The sequence below is a fragment of the Protopterus annectens genome, chromosome 13.part0 (assembly GCF_019279795.1).
Source record: "Protopterus annectens isolate FY-2018-M chromosome 13.part0, PAN1.0, whole genome shotgun sequence".
NCBI lineage: Eukaryota > Metazoa > Chordata > Ceratodontiformes > Protopteridae > Protopterus > Protopterus annectens.
In genome coordinates this window covers 1,348,805,483-1,348,831,350 of record NC_056747.1, presented here as the reverse complement: position 1 = coordinate 1,348,831,350, position 25,868 = coordinate 1,348,805,483, and the positions used below count along the sequence as shown (strand labels likewise).

General features: G+C 39.6%; 1 protein-coding gene across 7 annotated transcripts in view; it reads left to right on the top strand.

The window, feature by feature from the left end:
• The window catches only part of CACNB1 (calcium voltage-gated channel auxiliary subunit beta 1), a 2,104,836-nt gene that overhangs the window by 1,311,588 nt on the left and 767,380 nt on the right, over window positions 1-25,868 (top strand). The window contains exon 1 of one of the 7 annotated variants that reach the window (XM_044055377.1): window positions 8,677-9,056. The exons of the other annotated variants lie outside the window; for them this stretch is intronic. Within the exon in view, the coding sequence (XP_043911312.1) occupies window positions 9,024-9,056 (33 nt within the window). The 5' untranslated portion in view covers window positions 8,677-9,023. Of the gene's footprint in view, window positions 1-8,676; window positions 9,057-25,868 lie in introns of those variants that run through there. 7 annotated transcript variants of the gene reach the window in all.

The window sequence follows — 25,868 nt, the reverse complement described above, 5'->3', positions numbered from 1 at the left end:
AAGGTAGACCACAAGTATGACCGTGGCTTTTCATCTGCCCTTGATTTTGCAGAATGTTCTGGTTTTCTGTCATATTTTTATACTGTTGTTTTATGCTTCTTATTATTCAGAAAATGCATGCTGTTGCAGTGCCCTGTTGCTCTGTATTAAAGTAGCAATGCTTTATTGACCATCAGGTAAGCTTGTCGGAGATTGTAAGATGAAAGTAAGCTTTAATAAGCATACTGTTTAAGAATTACCAACATTGAAAGCCTTTTCATTGCTGCCATGCAGAGAATATTTACGTAACTAGATAAAGTATAAGCCGTGGGTATTGAAATGCATATGACAGTATTTGTAATAAAGGACAGGATTACAGTGTTTTCAGAAGCTCATTACATTTGTTGGAGACTTGCAGTGATATTTGCAGGCTTTACCCGTATACTAAACAGAATGCCAATCTATCACGTGTGGTCCATAACTTGTGCAGTAATACTTTAAGCAGTTTATCTTGAGATTGTTTCTTGTTTGCTGTTCATGTTTTTACATTGATCATGTCTTCCCCATGAATCAAGTAGATAGTTGTTATCAGGCAGCAGGTCTTTTTCGATAAGAAACATTTTTACAAGTGGGGGTATCACAGAGATTGCTACTTTCAGCATGTTACTTGGTAATTTTATAAAGCTGAATATAAATTATAATTAGAACTGCAGTGCAAGGAGAAGTGGTTTGAGTTGAGTGCTGCTTGTTTTTCTTTTACTTGATTTTGACTGGCATTTCAGTAATGTATTTAAAAAGCAATTTATTTTTTCATGCCTCACAACCTTTGTGTTTCCATCTCAATATTAAGTAAGTTGTGATGTAGCCAATGCATTGAGATATTTTTTTTTCTACACTTCATTTTGTCTTGATTGGACACTTGTAATGATGGTTTGGTACCTAGGGCAGCGTATTTAATTAAAGTTCCAGTTGTTGTGGTTTTGAGCCTAGCCCCACCCCTTTCTAGTTGCCCACACCCCTTCCAATTGGCCCCACCCATTCGGCTGTCTCCTGCAGCCCCCCTGCCCCCCTTTAATTTGAAGTCACCAGCTGCCACTGTGTTTAGGTAGTGAGATATGATAAGTCAGACTACTGCTGCTGCTGCAGAAGGAATATGTGCTTGTTTCACTGGGAGTGAGAGAGAGTGAGAGAAAAAAAATTAATGATTTCTTGATGGTTGAACTAGTTAGGTACACTACTATTTGTCTATAGTCATCCACCTTAAGTAATGTTTGGCAAACAAGAGTAATGCACTATATTTCACAGTTTTGCATTTCAGCTGTCTAACCTTTAAACAGGACAATAAGCATACAGGAGATATTTGTAGGTATGCAAGTTTGGAATTACGGAAAACAAAAATGGTGGCTTCCATAGTATAGAAGGAGAGGAAGACAAATAAACTAAAGTAGCAAGAGATAGGTGTATGCATGCAAGTGTGGGGTTACTGAGATGTAGGTTTACAGATGTTAGAAGGACAGGAGGCAAGCCTATTCGTTAGTTCCCACTCTTTGCTACACAACATACAGTCTGTAAATCTGATATTTAAGCACTTAGAAAAGGCAGCCAGCTAGAGTCTATATCATATATAAAAATAAAAAAGGAAGCAAATCTAGAGAATGACAAAACTCTTCCCAAACAGAAACTCTCATATACTAACAATCACCTATATTATCCAGTAACTGTGCTGTTCATACAAACATAAAATCAGGGATTACAATAGAAGGCTTGAGTAGACGTGAGTGGAAACATATATACACAACATAAACGTGTACTACAGATTAGCACGGAGAAAGAAAAGAGAAAAAAAAGAAGAAACACTTAGCCTGATAGCAACAGACTGTAGACTTATTCGATGTAACTGCAGTACAAACAACGACAAATGTTGATGGTTTCACTGAATCCTACTGTAGAACACCCAGCCAGTAGAAAGTTGCTAATACAATTGCTACACATTAATAGCAGAAAGACAAAGTTTGCTGCTATTACTGCAACCTAGAGTAAAAGGTCAGTAGACATGTGCTGATATATTTACTACACATTAACTGCAAAGACACAACACTTAGCCACAATTAAACACAGTGAAATCTTAGTTATATTTGTTATTTTGTTATTTGTGACATGTTGCTTACACCCTGTATTCTTCTCTGTGGACATTCCAGTTGCTGGATGTGCCTAGTTAGGTACATACCAAAGTGCATGTTTGATGAATGCCGAATACAGTAGAAGAACGACTTCCTTATCACATATGTGTGTGTGTGTGTGTGTGTGTGACATGCATGTGTATGTGCACACTGTATGTGTGTGTTTGTGTCTTTTATGTGCCTGCATGTATGCATGCATAATTGTGTATGATTGTCGGCATGTGCATGAATGTGTGTTTGTTTATGTTTATAGGTACACACACACATGCACACACACACACACACACACACACACACACACACACACACACACACACACACACACGCACACACACACACACACACATATTTGAGGGGCATGTGTGTATGCCAGTTTGCCTGCATCTGCATACACTGTGACTGTGTATGCATGTTTACACATGTGTGTAAGGACACAACTTTCTGTTTCACTGTTTTTGGGCCAGCTGTGTTGGAAACACCTGTAGAGGGAGAGAAGATTTGTAGCACGACAGTCCTTCAGCTGGCTTTGTAATTCACCTGAGCTGTGGGTGCAGAATGTTGCACTGGAAGAGGATGATAATATAACATAGAGGTAGCTACTGCAATTTCCCAGTTGCTTGGTGCCCAGTCACCTGTGCAGAGTTCTGTGCAGAAACTTATGTTTGTCACTACCAAGCAGATCTAAAGAGGGTCAGAAAAAGGGAACAGCCAGACCCATTTAACTAAAGCCTCACTCCTTTTGAAGACAGGAAATGAAAAGAAAGTGCTCTGTAGGATAAGATGCTGCCCCTCTGATGTCCCAGCAGAGTGTTAACTTTAACTGGTGACCATTGTGAGTAACTGGTAGTTATCCTCCAAATGTAAGCCTTCTCATGGCACTTGTACTATGTAAGAATGGTGCATCATTCAGAATGAAAATAAAGTAAAGGCTGATTACAGCTGATAAGGTTATGGTAATGACTTTAAGTGTTGGCAGCCTCCAGCCGCAGCCTTTCCATAGAATTTAGTTACTTGTGCTGCCATCTCACCTGAAATTATGTCATGTCATTAGTACTGTATTCTGGAATCATATAATAACTGTAACTCCTGTCACACGACATTAAGTTGAACAGCTAGAATCTTAATATGGCAATCTTTTCACTTGAAGTGGGTAACTAAAGTAACGGGTTATATTTTCTTCATTCTTGTAGAGCTGTGTTTCACAGCTGTAATTGTATTACTTGATTGTCAGCATTCACTCACATGTTGTAACACACGCTGTCTGCATCGTAGCCTGTCCGTGGTTTCCAAATGTCTGTAGATGTATTTTACTTCCCAAGGAAGTGTCTGCCACATGGCCTCTGATTAGAATGAATAGTTGCAGTATTTCTGTAGAAATTAATAACATATGAATTAAAAGAAACACACCATTTCATTATATTCTGCAGTTGGCCTCCTACCTGCAATCCAGGAAAAGTTGCATAGATGTAATCTTGACTTTATGGTCAGTAGGCCTTATTGGATATGTATGCTAACATTATCTCTGTATCCAAAATGTTTAACACATCCCAGCCAATCACTTACATTCTTGCCACCATCTGTTTTCTGTTAACCCTTTACTTAATCTGTCTACTTTTGAAAATGAGTTAATTACCCCTTCTTTCAGATTTTACTCCATATTTCCTTTCATTGCTTGGTTCAGCTTCAGTTATCTGATATACCTTGTAACAAGGGCATAACATATATACAGATTACAATGTTGCATCCCTTTTTTGCCCATGTATATCCATCCAGCCATCCATCCATGTCCCTTTTTCCCATTTTGCACATGGGTTTGGGGTGTCACTTCAACAGTGACAGTCATCTAGAGCCACTGTTTACACTGACGGGTGGCTAGCCCTGCTCCTGTACTTCGACCACACTACACACTCACACCTATGGCCAATTTAGAATGTCCAATCCACCTGCATGCCTTTTGGAATGTGGGAGGAAACCGAACTGCTTGTAGAAAACACAGGAAGGACATGCAGACTCCTTACAGAAGGCACCACAGCCAAGAATCAAACCAGGGAATGTTTAGCTGTGAGGCAGCAATACTATCTGCTGTGCCACTGTGCTGCCTTGTATGTGTGTGTGTGTGTGTGTGTGTGTGTGTGTGTGTGTGTGTGTGTGTGTGCATGCGTGCGTTCGCTCGCATGTGTGTGTGTGTGTGTGTGTGTGTGTGTGTGTGTGTGTGCGCGTGCTCGTGTGTGTGTGTGTGTGTGTGTGTGTGTGTGTGTGTGTGTGTGTGTGTGGTGGGGGGGTGCATACATTTGTTTTTCTTTACACCTGCTTTATTCCTATGCATTTAAGTCTGCCAGTGGAAAGTATGGTTGTTTGTGCAGAGTAGTTAATGGATTTACTCAAGATCACACCTGAGTGTGTTGAATTCTCTGTATAATTTGTTGTGTTGTCTGTGACTCGGGTTGCTGCTGAAAGTGATCCTCAGACTAATCATCTTAGCTAGTTAAAAATGAATGAATAAACAAATAAGGAAACAAGCAAACACACAAATAAGTGTATCCATTTTAGCTTTCTTTTTTTTTTTGTCTTCATCTGGCAATCAAAGTCAACCCCCCCAAAAACTCTACTGACCAGTGATTCATTTTGTCTGGATCCAAACCCTGTGGTCAATTCAGTCCTTGGGGATGAAGCTTCAATGTGCCTGGACTGATGTCATTATCTGCAAAGGGTTTTCCCTTAAGCTGTAGCTCCCTGGATATCCTGGTTTATACCCCACACTGCTTTTAGGTGTACAGTGGGGCACTGTGAAGGCATTGTCATGTTTCCGTGGTGAAATGCTCCTTGTTTGGGTTCCCACACATAGTTTCCTGGCATATCTCTCAACTCTCCAGAATTTTACAGATTATCTAGATTTTGCCTCATATTTGTGGCCTGTTCCTTATAAAATTTGTAGTTGTCTGGGAATTCATTGAGGATTGAAGTCACTAAATAATGACACACATTTTGGGGTTTAGACTTCATACCCTTCAGAAAATACACACTAATTCAAAACCTGTTATTCCACCAACTTTCGAAATGTAAAGGTGTAATAATTAAAATGTACCCTGATTTTGTGCCTGTGTCCACCCTTCTAAGAGGTTGTGAGATTGTTTCCTGTCAACAGGAATATCTGTTATCTCTAATCTCATCACATACAATTTAGCAGAGTAACACACCAAGTATCACCTTATCTCTCTCTATCCCCCCAAAAGAGGTAAGCATGCTAAGCCCAATCTTGTCTTTCCTTACCCACACCAGTTCCAACAGGTGCCCAAACTAAGAATCAAACTTTTGTCGCAGGATTTTATCCTTCTGCACCCAGTGGAGTTGGCTTATGTCCAACTATAATGTGAAGCTGCTGGTATGGTTGAACAAATAAAGAAGTGAATGGGCTTCACACCTCATTACTGCAGCCATGTTCCATGTTTTCAAAGTAAAATGGACTCTTCTTCTTCTTCTAGCACTAGCAAGTGAATGATGATTGTTACAAATAGCAACCTTCTGCTAGGGGGTTTAACAACGTAAGATGCTAGAAACGAGATATGATGCAATACTAGATAAACAAAGATTTGGTCACTTTGACCAGAATGACCCTATAGAAGGATCAGTACCTCTCCCCAACTGACCAGCCTGCACCCCAGACTGCAGACTCCAACCTGACAAGGCTGGCAGAGCATTAGCAGCAGTCTTAGAAGTGAAGGAGAGCAGATGGAAGGCATCCAACCCTGCGTTATCTGCTCTGGACTGCAGTGATTTTTTTTATTTGCATATCTTAAACATCCCAGAGAGGAAGGGTTTACGGTGAGGGTTCCTGTTACGTTATCAAAAGCATGAAACATCGCACACTACAAGATTGAACTTGTATGTTTGATGTTTCATAATTTCAAATACGTAAAATAAAATAAATAAATGAAAACAAACAACATAAATAAACTGTTGTAAGCAGGGGGCAACCCCCCTGCACCCCCACACCCCCGCTCTTTAAATATACCAACTCCAAGATTGCACTATAATGGGGAAAGGGAATATTTCCCTTTACTGCACTGTAGTGCGATCTCAGAGTTGGTATATTTAAAGAGCAGGGGGTGTGGGGGTGCAGGGGGGCTTGCCCCTGTAGTGCGATCTCGGAGTTGGTATATTTAAAGAGTGGGAGATGTGGGGGTGCAGGGGCGCTTGCCCCTGTAGTGCGATCTCAGAGTTGGTATATTTAAAGAGTGGGGGGTGTGGGGGTGCAGGGGCGCTTGCCCCCCCCGCTTACATCAGTTATTTAACTGTTGACATTTTTTTTCTTTTTTTTTTAGTTCGAATTGCTGAAACTTCGATTAACTGCATTCAATATTTACAGTTTCAAAGTTTCAGCAATTCAGTAACGTAATAGGAACCCGTACGGTGACATATACATGCATGCTCATGAAGCTTATTGGCACAGACATCTGCCAGTCATGTGCTGATGTCTGCCTGTGATGCACACATGTACATTGCATGGCAGTAATGCTCATGAAGCTCATTGGCACAGACATCTGCCAATCATATGCTGTCTGCCACATCGCATGGCAGTAATGCTCATGGAGCTCATTGGCACAAGCATCTGCCAATCGTGTGCTGATGTCTGCCATATTGCATGGCAGTAATGCTCATGAAGCTCATTGGCACAGACATCTGTCAATCATGTGCTGATGTTTGCCACATCGCATGGCAGTAATGCTCCTTGCTCTGTAGCTTCTGCTAGTAGTTAAGGTTTGGTCCTTAAAGCTCCATGCTTCACCTCTGACTTGTATTTTCTATCTACACAGAACATTCATGTTCTCTCTGTGTCTGTGTTAAATGTTTTACTTCTACTACACTAGTTTCTTCTGACCTCCCCAAAACATGGTGGTTGATTGGCTGTTTATTAGGAGGTGGTGCACACACATCTTAGCCCCCTCATTAGTTTTGGCATTGTCCCTGACTGTTCAGCAAAGAAGTTGAGAGCTATGGCTTGGGTTTGGATTAGCTGCATTTTGCATTTTCCCTTTCACTTGTGATCTGGGTTACGTCTGAAGATGGCCTGGAGAGAGAACAACTCACCCTTTTAAGAAATAAATGAAATTAATGTCATAGAATGTTTAATGGGAAAACTGCATAATTTGGCGCATGACACAAAGAAAGGATGTAAGAAAACTGATAAATTCAGATGAGTGCTCAGAAAGATGAGAAATTATGCTACTGTGAAATAAAAACACAACAATAAGTACACTTTTAAAAGGAAAGTGTAAACAACTATTGCAAAAGAATTCAGGTGGCAGTATCAGGCAACCTAAAATAAATAACTAAAGACTGCTTGAATGTAGTGAAACACAGAAAGAGGTATTACCAGTCAAATAAAAGTTTTGTTTCTCTTTGTTTATGTAATTATGAAACTTGGTATGAAGCATTGTTTTGTCAACTGCATATCCAGAAACACACAGGATGCATGGAGTTCAGATGAGGACAACAAATAGGATGCAAGCTGTATATGAAAAGGCATTTAAGGAGAAGGTAAAGTAACACAATCAGATATTCTTGAGATAAATTAAAGAAATGACAGTGATTTTTAAAAATTTTGCATTTCAAGAGGATAACATTTTTCTGAAAGATGATGTTAAAGAAAAACAAAGCAGACACAATTTAAATTTAGAGGATGGCACAGAGGTAAAGCACAGATTAATTTTTTCAAAGAAAGAGTGGTGAATGTTTGGAGTATCCTTTTTGACAAATTAGTCTGGCCATAAACACTAATTTATGAGACAGACTTAAGGTAGTTTTTTTAAGGATGGAAAAAAATGCACATGATTAATTCTGCTCTTTTATTTATCAAACACAGAGGGAGGCCAGCACTGAAGTGACCGTGCAATCAGTGCTGCTATGTCCTTGGCATGGATGTGGGAACTAGTTTCTACTGAAGAGGCTGAGGTTACAGGTGACTAGGGAATGTTCTTGAAGGGTTGTAGTACAGAAAAAAGGACAGAGGAACATAAAGGACAGCAAGAAGCCAGACAGAAGAAAAAAGAATATGCAGAGACAGTGTAACAGCAAATGAAAAGAAGTGAGCAAGAGAATAGAAATGCTGATTTTGTCCTTTCCACTGGGTGGGCTGTAACAGCTGTGCAGTAATAATAGCCAGAGGAGGGGGGATTTTCTGCTACACTCAGCACATATTTGAAAAAGAATGCAATGTAATCACTAAGAACTTGCTCCTTCCTACATACATGCAGACATCATCATTTGATTACTCTGTCTTGATGAGTCTTAAACATACACACACACACACACACACACACACACACACACACACACACACACACACACACACACACACACACACACAAACAAACAAAACACACTCAGAAATACACAAACTCATGCATCAGTAACGGGGGTCTTGCTTGTTACTATGACACTTACTAACTGCTATCAGCCAATCAGATCACATAGAAGACATCATCTGTTCTTCGCTATTTTGATCCAAGCCTTACACAGAGAACAGGGGGAACTGGAGAAATGAAACGGACAAGTGGCCTTGTCTTTTTAGCAGCTGCCAACCTTATGGACTGATTCTTTAAACAGAACAGATGGACAGTGCCTCCTGACATTTCTGATTTAGAAAGTGCACTTAATGACAAAAACAAAGGATCATTTTTTCTTGGTGTTATACTGAAACAAAGAGTGAGCATTTCTTTTTGTAAAGCATAGGAATTGCAGTTTCTATGCAGTGCCTCGTAAGATGTGGTGGGAGCATGTAAGACCCATGAGAAAGAGGTGTGAGAGCTAAGAGTCCTGAGTTCGACAGCTGGTCAGATCTTTTCATCTTCCTGACAGACAAGCATGTACCTCTATGGACTTGATGATTCTGAAGTGGTAAGTGTCTATTAAACCTTTCTCCCAGTTAAATTCATTGTGGATGTTTTGTTTGTATGTGTGTGTGTCTGTTGGGGAGGGGGTGTATGGTTGACATTTCTGCATGAAATGATCTTTACCATCTTTATTCCTTTCTGTTTTTCTTTGGGGGGATGGTAGTAGCTGGGAACGAATGTTGCTGCTGCCTTCTGGGAATTATTGTTTATGAAGCAACTAACAGCAGACAAGCTCATTTGTTCTGAATACTTTGTGTTTTTATTCCAACAATGTAATTTCATTACAGGTTGTATATTCATTCAGTCTTTCAAAAGAGATACTTCCAGTACACAGTGAAACAAGAGTGTTTATGGGTGTGTTTGGGGGAAGGTACTCAGCAGGTTCCCTGATCTGTTCTGAAAGGTTATTACAACTGCTTGTTACTTCTGAAGATGCTAGAAATATTTATAACTAATACATGTAGGCCAGATTTTAAATTAGACATTGAGAAAGCGATGTGTTGCTTTAAGAAAGTTCGAGACCTCAGTGTTTATACCGCTGACCCTGGCTACTCCGGAATGGTTTAACTGCTAAGTACTGACAGTAGGATTTGATTGTGTTTACCTCGGTGTTCCAAATGTTCTTTTTGCGTTGAGTTTGACCTTTCACCGTTTATTTCTTTTCTACTCACCCTTTAAAGTGATATGTATCAATATACTGTATGCATTAACTGTGTCTATTTATTTAATAGTATTAACTTCTACCTGTATAATATGTCTTGGAAAACTTTTTGCTTGTTACGTTATGTTGGGGCTTTTCCTCCCGGGTCCCCACTGAATATGGGTCTTTGATCCAGACGACTTTCCTGGTCAACAAATGTAAATAAAAAAATACATTTTTGTGGTTTTATGCATAAATATAGAAGTGTGTGCTTGTTCCAGGTCTAATGATTTTGAGGGACTATTTTAGCTTTGTCTTTCTGGGTACATTCCATTATTGGGACTATCTCTGGTCTTGTTGACTTATTTATTTCTTAAATGTACTAGGGAGTCTAACAGAGCCCCTTCACAGAAGACACCTTCATAGCAAAATGAGAAGCCTTGGAAAAGTAAACGTGTTGAGCAGTAGATTCCTGGTCATTGATAAGGTTATTGCTGCCACTGGCCAACCAGGTATCATTTTAGTATTCACCTTCTGTTCTGTTTTATTCCTAGATTAAATCTTTACTCTGCCCACCTGAGGGGTTGATAGTTTTTTGGGGTGGGGCAGAACTGTGTGGATCAGAGAAAACTGAGGAAATCATGTATTGGGGTCTCTAACTAATATGTCTAGTAAGATGACTGTATGGCGTATTACTTTAATATAAGTTCTCAGGGAAAGGAGAAAGGCTTTTGGGGCTGACCTAGTCTTCATCAGAAAAGATTTCTTTATCAGAACTTTGACATTGTTTATTCTTCTCAGACTTTAAAAATACCAAACCATATTTTAACTTTGAAAGGTTGAACTCCGCTTATTGTGGTACAAGAAAGCAAAAAGCTTACAAGTAGTCATATAAAATGAAGTTGAAAGGTTCTGTTTCTGTAGACTTTACAGTAGAGTATATTAAGACACACATTGTTGTAACTATCAAATTATGTATTATTTACTTATAAATTGCAACAGTTTAACCAGAATAGTCTAATTTTTGGGTGACAGATGCCATATAATTGTTCATAGGTTCATAGGTTCATAGGTTCATACTAGGCTATCTGCCCGAGGGCATTTACAAGCCTAGCCCATCGTTTTGTGGCTTACGCCACCCCTTAAGTATGGGGAACTATACCTTTTATTTTGCCTCTGCTCTGCAGTGACACTGAGGACTGAGGTAATCCCTATTCGCGATCTCCCATCCATTGGTCATGAACAAGGCCAGCGAGGTGCTCTGCCACACATATACCGATTTGTTCCACAGCATAGGGGGAGTCTTGGGTGATGAATATCCCCCCCCAGTCCTATTAATTAATAGCCGTGTCGGGTTTAGTCTCCCCACCCTTGTGGCTCTGGTGGATCTGATATTTTGAGGTTTGACATGGCCTTGTATGTTAGGCAAATGTCACCTCTGGAGCAGTGTTGCGAGCGACTGAATAGAGCTGGAGTTCTCTTCAGTCGGGCAGCACACAGATTTTTTTTTTTCTATCTTTTTGGTTTTGAACTTTGTGGTCTCCAGCTCAGCTGCAAGTGTCGTCAGATATCAGATACATGACATTGATTGTGCTCAATAATTGGTGGTCTGATGATGAGAGGAGGGGATGACCTCCCTTGATCTAGATGACTTCTTCTGTGCTCAGTGGATTGCCACCTATTTGGTAGCTAGGGTAAACCTTGTTTTTTCGAAGGGTGACTATGCATTTTTTTTTTGGCATTTAACTTTAGGCCATGGCTCTGGCACCAGTATCCATGAGTGAGACCTTCTGAAGGATATCTGTGGTCAGATGTGTTTTCTATGGGCTCCAGTTTTGCAGTTTCTGCAAACTTTCAAACTTTGTCATGTCCTCTCCTGTTGTACCTTGAAAAGTAAAGTAGATGCCAAAAAGAGAAATGCCCAGGACCTGGTGGGACCCCTGACTGAGTGACAGGCTTTGACACATGACATGGCAACCTGACCCCTGTGGGTGTGGGTTCTGTCACTCAGCCAGTTTGCAACCCCAATGTTTGTGTATTTGTTTGGCTGGGTTTTTGCTTTTGTTTTTCAATGATACCGTGAGGTATTGTATATATTGTATCCAGGCCATCCAGGTAGGCTGTATGGACTGTGTTTCAAAAGTCAAACCAAGTTTAAAAGGCATGATCTGCCTTGACAAAAAAAAAAAACTGGGTTGGATCCAAGGCAAATTCCTATGTCTTTTATTATATATAGTCCATATGATGATCTCCTCTGGCTCCTTGCAGATAAGCAGCTGGCTTGTCAAAGTAATAGTAATTTCCAGGTCGGAAGTCACCGCTTTTGAAGTTTGTGACCACAGTTGCAGTTGGGCACCTGGGTACATATCCAGTAGGTAAGACGGTTTAATTCCTCATTGAGTTCGTGGAGCACACAGCCGGGGGGGTCGGTCCCATGGATGCTGTGTTTTTTTTTGGAGAGCAGTTTTTAAGTTTTAGTTGAAATGTTTGAAGGGGGCTGGGGGTGGTATTATAGATATCTCTCCTTTTGGGGGGGGGGGAGGTTTTGACTGACTGAGCCTGTCCAGTGTTTGTTGTGTCTGTAGGATCAGTCATCTTCACATCATTTTTTGACTAGTTCTTGCATATCTTGGGTTTCCCCCCCCCAGGTTTCTATATAAGCTAAAGAATGCCTTATTTTTTTCTTTCTTTTGATTTTTTTCTTTTTTTTGCTTTTTTTGATTTTTTATGAGTTTTACTTTTTTTACTTATTTTGATTATAGTGTACTTATTTTGATTTTTTTTTGCTTGTTCTTGTTTGTAGTTTTTCTATTTTTAGCTTTCTTTTTTTGTAGTTGTTGTTTACTTTTGGGGAGGGGGTTGTTGGTGTTTGGTTGCCACAGAGAGTCTGTTTTACTTTTTTAAGATTTTCTTCCCAGGCAAAGTATGGAGCTTTTTATTGTATTGCCATTTAGAAGCCATGCCGTTTTAATCCATTGCACATAACTCCTCATAACTGTGCCATTTACATACGTGCTATCTTCAGATCTCACCCAAGCAAAATGTAGATTTAACTGAAGTGTCATGTCAGACTCTGTTTAGTACTCAGAAAAGAGCTTCCTAGCATAATGCACACAAACGAAATAAAAATGTTATTGCATGTACTATTTTAACAACATTTACTGGCTCAACATAATGCTTGTCATGTTACATCCCTCTATGGGAGTTGCTTAACTACACAGTTGGAACACAAAAGTAGGCCTCCTTTAATTAAATAATTACATAATAAGTGTTTAAACGGTTAGTAAGAAGTAAATGTCTAGACCTTTTCATCAAATGTATGTCTGCTGTCTGGGTCAGTAACTTTTTAAATATCACTTAATTAGTCTGTGCTCCACGTTTTCAAGGATCATTTCTAGCCATGCCTCTCAACCTGGCCTTTAAAAAGTCATAGTATAGGGGCCAAAACAGCAGTAGCTCATCAGTTTTTGAAATAAAATGTCTTTAAATATGCTACTGTTTTGCTTTCATGTAATATGTTGACGCTTTTCTTTCTGGGCTTCTGCTGAAAGCAGTTTACTGGCCAGTCAAACTTTCTTGGCACAGAAGTAAATAAATAAATAACAAACCTGTGTTCTGAGAGACTGCCTTACATATTATCTGCAATTATACAGAGCTGAGTATATTTTTTTTGGTTATAGAGTTTAATTGTTGCTTAGATCTGTGTTGAAACTGTTGTCTCACTGTTCTGAGAGACTGATCGGCAAATATACAGAGCTGAGAATATTTTTTTTGGTTTTAAAGTTTGTACTGTTAGTTTTTGCTTAGATCTCTGTTGAAACTGTTTTGTCCCACCGTCCCTGTCTACTTTTGGTTTGTAGTTTAAATTTGGTGGCTTTTGCAGTTGCCCGCCCCACTGTAGACTTGATCTGGGACACTCCCCTGTCCCATCTCTTTACCACATTCTACCTAATAAACTCTTTCTGCACTTGCTTTTAGTCCTTTTTAATTTAATTGCATTTTTAAACTGTGTTTGGTCTAATATTGCTGCATATTCAAGTGTGCTAGCTTGCACTGCATGTGAATTGTTTTTACTGCTGTTTTTACTACTTTTCTGTAAAAAAAAATAAATAAATAAATAAAAAAACTGTAAGCCTGTTTCCTACCTTTCCTGTAATTAGTGTTCCAGATACACATTTGCTGTATCCAGGACTGTATGTAAGCTTAAAGTCCACCAAGCCTTTCTGTGTTGAAGGGAAGCTTTTCTAGCTTATCAGTCGGAGTGGTAAGCACTAGGTAACCTGTCTACCACATAAGTAGTGGTTCTGGCCCAGAATTTGTAGTTATTGGCTGTTTGGGCAATCTCTTCCATCTCTCTCAACTTTCTGATTTGAAAGCCTGTATTTGCACTTGTTTCTGTCCTGTAACTCATCTAGTGCAGATACAGATTCTTAGTTTTAGGACTTAAATTTGCTTGTTCATGCTCAGCACTTGTTCAGAACTTGTAAGCACTAAATAACCTATTAATTACTACAGCACTCAATCTTCCTCATTACCTAGAGGAAAACAGTTTTGGTACTTACTTTTCTCACTTGCTTAGAGAAAAACAGCTCTTGTACTCACTTTCCTCACTTATCTAGAGGAAAAACCCTGCAACTCTCTTTTTGCGTGGTCTTGCGCACAGAGCAGTGTCGGGCAGCGCCAGTTAGCTGGGGTATACTATTCCCGGCCCCACAAAGTCTGCACTGTAAATTTTCCCTTAGAACTAGGCAAGCCTCAACTCAAGTGCTTCAGATCAGCTGCTCTTATTGCAGCAGTTGCAAAACAGAAATCAGCACTTGTCCTAATCTCCTAGACAGCACTATTATTCTCCAAATTTCCTAGACAGCACTATTATAATATAGCATAAGACCCTTGATCGTCCGCAGGACTTAAATTCAATTTACTCTTCAAAGCATGTCCAGAGGTCAGCTTCAGGTGTACTCTCCAGTTCATCTGGTGGAATTGGGCATCCTGAGGCAGTGTCACAACTGCCTCATGTATATAGACAACCCTCTCCTCTTACCTCTAGACACAAACACTTGTGAAAGATGCAAATACACAGCCAGACTGGAGGCTAAGCGCTCTCAACCCATGACTATAACAGATAGTCAAGAGGATAAGGGACACTTGCATCACACCACCTGTCACACATGAATCTACAAAACAAGCACCGGCAAAACATATGCATAAATACACAAAAACATATTCGGTGGCACTAGGTACCAATCTGAAAAAGAAACAGTGCCCTCCAAAGCAGACAAGCAAGCAACCTGCACCCCCAAACACAAGCCAAAAAACACATAATTCACCTCAGCAGTGTGCCTCACAACAGCCCTTAAGGCAAAACACCATACCTAACATGCTAGCAATAGGAGACTCTATAGTAAGGCACACAGATCCACTCACCAGGATGAACAAGAAGAAGGTTACTGTCAGCTGCCTGTCGGGTGCTCGGATCCGCCACATAACACAGGCACTTGGGTCACTCCAGAACAAGTACAAGTATGACACTGTCATTGTACATGTTGGTGTGAATGATCTAAGACGTATCTCCCTGGACTACATGAAAAGAGACATTGAGGAGCTCTCTGATCATGTAGCCCAAGCTGGTATGACCCTGACCTTGAGTAGCATACTACCTTCACCTAGAATGATACCACAATACAAAGACAAAATGATCAATTTCAACAATTGGCTAAGCTTCTGGTGTCAGTCTAAGGGGATCCAGTGTCTGTCTGCCTGGGATGACACGATAGACAAGCCTCGCTGTTTTGCCAGAGATGGGCTGCACCTGTCACCCCTAGGTTTTCGAATACTGGCCAAGGCTCATGCCGTCCCCATAGTGCCTTTTTTAGACAAGGCTCAAAGGACAAGCCAACCACCGTAACCAGCACAGGTAACCAAAAACTAAGGGTAATGCTACTCAATGCCAGAAGTCTCAACCTCAAAATTCACACACTCAAGGCTCTCCTCAGCATGGAGAAAATTGATGTTTGTGCAGTGACGGAAACCTGGTTCAAGGCTCAAGAGAGCACCCCAGCACTGCCAGGTTACAATTCATATCATACCTTCTGGCCTCAGTTACCGGATCACAGTACAAAGGGAGGAGGTGTATCCATATTCATCAAGGATACCCATATCTCCAGGTTAGTTGCACAGCATGATGCCCCAGAGATCATCCATGCGCAACTATCAGCAGGCAAAACCACATTTCAAGTCGTAGCCAGTTATACATCACCCACCATCTCCCAAGATGCTCACTCTGCATTCCTTGAGACACTGGAAAATATGAAGGTCCTACCCAACACCATAATCTTGGGTGATTTCAACTACCCTGGTATAGACTGGGTGAACTACCAATGTTCCAACTCCTATGCCCAGTGATTCATAGAATTTATAAATTCAAATGCTCTTGAACAACTCGTATGTTCCCCCACTAGAGGGGACAACATATTGGATTTAATCATCACAAATAAGGGCGCCCATTGTACCACACCAGTTATCACCTCCTCCTTGGTCAGATCCGACCACAAACTGATAACCCTGAACATCCTCACTCCTCCACCTCCCCCAATCAAAGAAACCATAGTCAAAAACCTTTCCAAAGCAAACTTCAAACTACTTGCATCCGAAGTGGAAAGCTTCACTATTCCCTTGCAGAAGGATAATGATATCCAGGATGCAGAATCCTACACCAAGGCACTCTATATGCATCTTCAGGATTGCATGGACCGTGCTATCCCAAATAAAACCATGACTCCTTCCTCAAGCAAGAAGAAACCAGTCTGGTGGACCCTGGCCATAAGCAAACTTTACAATAAAAGGAGGAGACTTATACAAAAAAAGGCCAAATCTCAAGTAGAAAAATCATCCCTGATCAGCATCAGTAAGAAATTGAGGGCCCTCATCAAGTCAACTAAAGCTAATTTTGAAAAGAAAGTTGCCAATGATGCCAAGGATAACCATAAGGCCTTCTATGGCTACATCAAAAACCTAAATGGCAACGCTCAGGTCTGTTCTGAGCTAGTACAAAATGGAACAAAATACACTGACCCTTCTGACATTGCCAACATCTTGGCTGACAGGTTACTGCAACCCCCCCCCCCCACTACCTACAGGGCCTATTACCATTCTAGGGGATTGTGTAAGTCCAATTATTACTGATACGTTGGTTAACAAGGCTCTATCTAAAGCTAAAAACACTGCCTCCATGGGACCAGATGGTGTCCCAGGCTGTGTCATATGCGAGCTCCAAAAGGAATTAACCCCACATCTTAATACCCTGTTCAGTCTCAGCCTCTCCACAGGATATGTGCCCATAGAATGGTGCATGGCAACAGTGGTCCCGCTACACAAGGGTGGGGCCACAACTGACCCTGGGAACTACCGACCAATAAGCCTGACCAGTCTGATCTATAAGGCTATGGAGCGAATCATTATGGAACTCATAAATGGAGAGGTTGGGAACCTCCAGTCGCTGGACCCCACACAGTTCGGCTTCGTCAAGGGCAGATCATGCCTCCTGAACCTGGTGGATATCTTTGAGACAGTTACTCAGGCTATAGATAAGGGAAAGGAGGTATACACGGCTTACCTTGACCTTGCTAAAGCATTTGACACCATTCCCCATTCAGGTATTATTGATAAGCTCACCAGCTTGGGCATAAACCCTTATGTCACAAGATGGATTGCAAACTGGCTCTCAGACAGATCCCATAAAGTAAGAGTAGCGGGATCTATGTCTGAATCCAGACCAGTAACGAGTGGTGTGCCTCAGGGCTCTGTCCTGGGGCCCCTCCTGTTTGGCATATACTTCTCAGAAGTACAGGCAAGCACGGAAGGGCTGTGGCTGACTAAGTTTGCGGACGACTGCAAACTGGGTGCTATAATAGAGTCTCCGGCTGACATGGAGATCCTCCAGAAGGGCCTAAATGAGACTGATGCATGGTGTCAAAGCCATGGTCTCAAGCTAAATGCAAAAAAAATGCGTAGTAATCCCCTTTGGAAAAAACAGAGTACCCGCAAACTACAACATAGGAGGTAATCCCCTGAAATCTGAAGAAGAAATAAGGGATCTAGGGACCCAAGTAGATAGTCAGCTTTCCTTTGATAACCATGTTGCCAAAGTGGTTAGAAAATCCTTCTATGTGACCCATCTGATCATGAAAGGGTTCGCATCAAGATCTAAGGATATAATGGTGACCCTCTACTCTTCCCTCATCAGACCCATTATTGAGTACAATGCACCAATTGGAATGTACCTGGCTAGACATCTCCAGCAGCTGGAGAGACCACAAAGGTATCTAACCAAGAGGATTACTGGCCTCAAACAGTTGCCCTATGCAGCACGATCGAAAAAGCTAAGACTGTTCTCTGTTGCATACCGCTTTCTCAGAGGCATGTCCAACCTAGAATTGTTGAACATGCTCCATCTTAGCAAAACCAAATCTACTCGAGCTACATGCTCTAGGGATACAAAACTCAACACAACAATGAATAGAACATGCTGGAGGGATAGATTCCCTTCACAGAGACTTCCCTTACTATGGAACAGGGTCCCGATCTACATAAGACAGAGCCCCTCACTATCACTCTTCAAGAGGAACCTTGATGAATGGATGGGTGACAGAAAGTTCACACCGGGGATCACACCAACAGCACTACTAGATAGGGGCCAAGGGTACTAGCTGCTAGTACAAGGGTCTAGGGAACTACTAAAGGGGTGTTGAATTCCGCACAATGTGGCTGGGCTAATATATGCCTTCGGGCAGATAGCCCAGTACCAACCTATGAACCTATAAAGACTCCATATAGTTTGTGACAAGGGATGTGTTAATGAGCTGCTTCCTGTGGTGCAGAGTTTGATTCCCTCAGACTCCATTTACTTGACTGTAAGCAAGTCAGTTAATCAGACAGGCTGGGCCAAGTCTTAAAGAGGTATGCGAAGAGCAATGCTCCTCTAACCCAGTAAAAAATATAGATAAAATATGTAGCCTTGAACAGCTCCTTAACAAGGGAAGCAGACAAAATAATTAAATCTAGGAGCAAGGGAAAATAAGAGACCAAAAATCAGAGTATAATGCCTAAACTGCAGCAGCTAAAAATTTGATTGCAGTCTGCTTTCACAAAAACCTGGACATACTTCCCGTGTCAAATGATCATCCTCTGTGTCCTCTCAGACTGATATACTCAGTCCACACTGGTGGTGAAATGACTGGCTGACGAACACCATGTGACTGCTTTTTAAATGTTGGCACTTCTACATGTTTTTATAAGTTCACAGGTGAAGATTAGGGTAATTGGCCTGAAGAGACATTTTAAGCCAGCCATGTTATCCCATTAGGTGTTCAAATTACCTTTCCCAGGATTTTTTTTTTTGTATACTTCCCATTTGTTAATGAATATTTCTATTGTCATACCAGTAAGTATTGAAAGGGGACCCTGCTAATGGATAGGGAATTTAAGCATTAGTAGCAGAGGGAAGTCCAGGGATAAATGTCCTTATACCTGTCCATTGATCTAAGCTGTGTTTGAAAAGGTACATGGATTAGTTTTATTTTATGTGGATGGGGAGTCTATTTCAGAGTAGTGGCATCCACTGAGATGTATACCTGTTCCCACAAATCTTTCTGTTCATGTTACAGAACAGGTTAAGGTCTATGGATCAGGTATTTCTGACACCATTTGACTTGCAGAACAGCAGCAAATCCATTAATAATGGGTAGAGGATGCCTTATAGGCCAGACAGCATAAAGGTGGTGAGAAAAGTGACACATCTATGTTACTGGAGACGTATTACGTATTAATCCTAAAGATACATTGTGCAACTTGAACCACACTGAATGAATGGATTTATTATTAACCAGGTTAGTCCCACTAGGTATTTTCAGTTTCCAGGGGAGACCTGAGGTGGTATTCATTACTGACTATGAAAAATTTGGCCAGGACATTAGAATTTTAATTGGGGCATACTTTGGAATTAAGCCAACATGGAAGAAGCCATTGATTCTTTCAGTATAGCTGAGACAGAAGCAAATAATAAAGTGACACAAGCTGATAACGTGTCCAAAGGAGGATTAGTGGATACTGATTTGGTTAATCTAATGTTAGAAAGTAAACCATGACAGATGTCAGGTGTCATAGAATGCTGTGATGGAGAAGTGTTTTCTGTTGTCTTTGGGCAACAGTGAGGTTACAGAAGGATCTGTTCTTTACCAGAGTAGTGTTTCCAGTGATGTGAAAGTTTCTTAAATGCCATGAGAAGAAGGAGAGAAGCAAGCTGTATAGGAGTTTGAAGATGTATTTACATGGAATTCCATACTGGTATCTTAAAATGTTCAAGCTAGAACAAAATGTACTTTTCAGGAAAATGTACAGAAGTGAGTTACTGATGAGATGACCAGTTGGACTGACTCATAGGAAGTTTGGTTATTTCTTGGTGCATGCATATTAGTGTGTTGATGTTAGTGATGTAGACATTTGTGTCTGTTGATCTAATTTTGTAGACCCATGTGTACATATTATATATATATATATATATATATATATATATATATATATATATATATATATATATATATATATATATATATATATATATATATATGTATGTATATGTATGTATATATATATATATATATATATATATATATATATATATATATATATATATATATATATATATCTATGTTGGGTCTTTCGGCTTTTCCCGGTTAGGTGTCGCCATAGCGGAACTCTGGTCCACTAGTGATTGGCAGTAGATTTTTACATGACGAGTTGCCAGCTTTGACGCACAACCTTCAACGAAGGTACGCCCATTCATGCATGTCTCCACACAGAAGACGCTTTAGCTGAGAAGCTGAGAATCAAACAGTCAAACAGGACAATGTCTTACTGTGAGGTGACAACGCTACTGCAGCACCACCACCGCAGTGTATATATAAATATATATATATATATATATATATATATATATATATATTAATAGGGATCTCGTGCTACTGAGTGAAAGCTCAAATAACCGAAGCCAAAATTGCTGAGCACACTTTCGCGAAAGTGCTTTTCCAACGAAAAATCACTTTCACAAAAGTCTGCAAAAAAAAAAAAAAAAAGTAAAAAAAAAAACAGTAAACACGTTTATGCAGGGGGGAAAGCCAGACTGCACCCCCCACCCACCCTACTTTTATGTTCTCATGCCGAGATCACACTACAGTGGGGAAAAGGGAATATTCCCTTATCCCCGATGTACCGCGACCTCAGCAAAAGCCATTATTTTAATTTCCTTCACTCACTTTAGGAAAAGTGCATTTTCAGTGAAAACGCACTTTCACTAAAGTTTACTCTGTAGTTTTGCTTTCGGTTATTTGAGCTTTCGCTCAATAGTATGAGACCCATATCTATATATATATATATATATATATATATATATATATATATATATATATATATATATATATATTATATACATATAGAGGGAGAGACAGGGAGAGATTTTTTTGCATAATTGTTTTTACTTAATATAATTGTTTTTGTCCCATGTTTGTCTGTGTGTGTGTGTGTGTGTTATATATATATATATATATATATATATATATATGTGTGTGTGTGTGTGTGTGTGTGTGTGTGTGTGTGTGTTTTTATATATATATATATATATATATATGGTTCTACCTGACTTCGTCGACAGCGCAGAAGAGACGACAATCGAAAGCCCAGCTCCAGAAGATCGAAGAAAGAGAAGACCGGCCGATCGAGTGGCAGGCAGAACATCGAATGCAGATGCCGCATATATATATATATATATGTATGTGTGTGTGTGTGTGTGTTTGTGTGTTTATATATATATATATATATATATATATATATATGTGTGTGTGTGTGTGTGTGTGTGTGTGTGTGTGTGTGTCTATGTGTGTGTGTCTGTGTGTGTTTATATATATATATATATATGTGTGTGTGTGTGTGTGTGTGTGTTTATATATATATATATATATATATATATATATATATATATATATATATATATATATATATATGTGTGTGGATCTACCTGACTACATCAAAACTTCAGAAGAGTGAAAACGACTTCACTGACACCACATAATCGACAGTTCACAAACACGACACCTCATACATACACATCATAACAACAAACAAAACAAATCCCCTATCCAAAACCCACACACACACAACACAAGCACACCAAAATCCTTACAAACCAACAGTAACCCATACATACACAACTATCTACAACCCTAACCCAAACCCTTACCCTAAGGTCCGTCACTATCGCACACTCACCTAACCCGCACCCTAACCCTAACTCACTTAACCCACCCCTAACCCAAAAACTATCACTACTGCACCCTTACCTAACCCAGTCCCTAACCCTAACTCACTTATCCCACCCCTATCCCTACACACCGTCAACATTGCACATTTACCTTACTCGCACCCTCACCTAACCCGCGCCCTAACCCTAACTCACTTATCCCACCCCTATCCCTACAGACCGTCAACATCGCACACTTACCTTACTCGCACCCTAACGTCCGTCACTACCACATACTTACACATCCTTTCCCCATCTCAGTGTCCTCAGCGTCAGTGTCTTCCTCCGTCGGACTTCTGCCTTGTCAATCTTCTGGCATCGGTGAAGTTGTTTTCGCTCTTCTGACGTTTCGATGTAGTCAGGTAGATCCATATATATATGTGTGTGTGTGTGTGTGTGTGTGTGTGTGTGTGTGTGTGTGTGTGTGTGTGTGTGTGTGTGTGCGCACACACTAAAACTCTTCAATAAGTTTAAGGCTTTTCTCCCTGGGTCTCCATTGAAAATTAGTTTGCTCAGTGAGCCTATCCAAGTTAACAGATGTGAAATAAAATGAATAAATAGTAGTCTAGGGAGCAGGTATCTACTGGGTAACATTAGGAATGAATAAATAATAGTCTAGGGAGTAGATGTTTACTGGGTAACATTAGGAATGAATAAATAGTCTAGGGAGCAGGTATTTACTGGTTAACATTAGGAATGAATAAATAGTCTAGGGAGTAGATGTTTACTGGGTAACATTAGGAATGAATAAATAGTCTTGGGAGCAGATATTCACTGGGTAATGTTAGGAATGAATTAAATAGTCTAGGGAGCAGATATTTACTGAGTAACGTTAGGAGTGCTCAGTTAGTACACAATCATTGAGTGAGAGAATGGTGTAGAAGCACTAAGGTTTTACAAAGGACATAGTCCCTTGTCCACATATATGACTGAAGTTACTGTATTTGTTTAACTGTTTTCTTTCTTTTTAATGATGGCATATACTAGCCTGTTAAGACATAGTTGGTGAATGCCCCATGTGCTCCTCTGTATGCTAAGTTGCTAGTAACTTTATGCAAAGTGGGGTATTTATACAGGTATAAATTTTATGTGCAACTTGTGTTTCCCTTCCACTATATATGACATTAAAGAAGATATCCTCACTAAATCCTCATGCAGCTATACTGAGATAATAGTTAATTAATTCTGTGATCTTGCAATGTGCTATTCCTTTCAGTCTATGTAAATATTCAGACTGTATCTCAGATTTCTGCCTTTATGTTACATGCATTCATTTTGTTCTGTTAGTATTTTGTAAAACTACCCTCTTCACTATAAAATGAATGCATACTGCCCTATGGGCCTGGGTTGTGCATGAAAAGGGTCAATAGGCCAAATTCACTCACTTAGTCAACAAATAATAATAACAGCAATAATGTAATAATAATAATAATAATAACAATAATAATAATAACAACAATAATAATAATCATAACAATAATAATAATAAAAATAATAATAATCATAACAATAATAATAATAAAAATAATAATAACAACAATAATAATAACAATAATAATAACAATAATAATGATAATAACAATAATAATAATCATAACAATAATAATAATAACAAAAATAATAATAACAATAATAATAATAACAATAATAATAATAATGATAATAACAATAATAATAATCATAACAATAATAATAATAACAAAAATAATAATAACAATAATAATAATAACAATAATAATAATAATAATGATAACAATAATAATAATAACAATAATAATAATCATAACAATAATAATAATAACAAAAATAATAATAACAATAATAATAATAACAATAATAATAATAACAATAGCCAAAGGGGTCACTTGCAGTGTATATTAGTGTATCCAGGATCTCATTGTTAACAGATTTGCGTAAAATGTTGTACTTTCATTAATGACTAGAGACGATGAGAATAATATTATAGTAAGTTATACTGGAAGTGCACTTCTCATAAAATCTGTTTACATGGATGTACTTGTCACCATGACCATTTAAAGACAGCTGTACTGTATGTAAAATTCTTATGGGGCAAGACAGCATGAAATAAATGGCTTTTATTTATTCAATTTTTGATGAAGTTATAGAAATAACTCAAGTACTTCTAGCCAGAAAATATGAGAGTGAAGAAGTTTAAAAGGCCTACTGGCAAAGTATTAAAGGACAAATTATCAACAGCTTATAAAGTTCATCTTAGTCAAAGGACAAAGACTATGAAAACTTTTTGCAATTTTTAACTGAATTTAATTTCTTAAGTCAAGCCTGGGAATTTATTAAAGATCCCAGCATGAGCTGTATGGCTCTTGATAAAAGGCCCTTCTTCCATGACGTGACCATCTGCAAGTTAGAGACATTTGTTAGCCGCAACGAGGTAAGACCTTATCATCAGCTAATTTACGTCTCTGAATTTAAAACAAAATAAACACTGCACCAAGAACCCCATACAAATCTTTATTATCTCATTAATTTAGCATGTTTGTCCCATAATTACATTTACTACCACAATGTGCAGACCATCGCTGCACATTGTGGTTTTGAACAGATGCTCACGTAGGCAGTGGGCACTCTCCCACAACACACGTACACATACACTATGTTATTGATCAGGTCTAGGATAATTTTCTCCATGACCATGCATATAAGACTGGTCAAGCTTATGGGTCTGTAGTTCCCCTCAGTCAGTTGATAGCCCCCCCCCTTGTGCACAGGGATGACTGTTGCAGTCCTCCATTTATCTGGGATAAACACATCCAGAGGCTGTGGTTAAAGAGGGTTTCTAGTAGCCCATCATAGATTCTGTTTTTAGCTATTTAAGAGGCATCCTGGAATGTTGTTGGGACCCATGGAGGCAGTGCTTTTGGCTTTAGCAAGTGCAGTAAGGACCTGTTCCTCTATAATAACTGGCAAGGGGCTGGTTGAGGGTATTTCTTTGGGTGATGGGGAGGAGAAGTTTGAACTGAACTTGTCAGCCAGCAGGTTTGGTATAGTTTCAGGCTGGGTGTAAGTTTTGACGTTCATGAATAACTCGGCACATTGCTGAGCATTTCCCCTGAGGTTACAAACATAGGTTCATAGATTAGTACTAGGCTAACTGCCCTTACAAGTCATTTTAAGCCTAGCCAATTATCCCTTGCGAGAATCAAACCCTGCACCTTGAAAAAAAGCCTTATGGTTGTCTTTCACCTGGGAGGCTATATTTGCCTTGTAGTTTGTTTGGGCAGATTTGACCAACTCTCTGATTTGTTTAGACTAGTGAGTCCCTTTTTGCACTGTTTTGGCTGTTCCTTCTTGGCTTTAGAGAGGATTTTTTTTTCCTTTTGTTGAATAGCCTATTTATGCTACGACTCCACCCAGGGTTGTTTATTTTTGCCAGTAATCACAGGTTTGACTCGGACAGATGCTGCTTCCACCATACAGCTATGAATGTGGTTGTGCAGAGCTTTTGTGTACAACTCAGAGTAGGCTTCAATGTCATTCAGGTTTGGAAGGGCTTGGAAGTTTAACAAGCTGTCACTTAGTTTGAGGTAACTGGCCTTAGCAACGTTCTTAACAGATTTGGAGTTTGATGGGGGATTCTAGGTAAGTTTTAATGTTAAAAGAGATAATTTTTGTTAGATGTTACAAGTGTGGAGTTGATGCACAGGAGGGAGCAGCATGCCTCCATGTTCGTGAGTACTAGGTCCAGGATATTTGTATCTCTAGTTGAGGAGCTAACTAGTTGGTCCAGGGTGTTTGTGTTGATGAAGTCCAAAACCTCTGAGCAAGTGAATTATGGGTTGTATAAG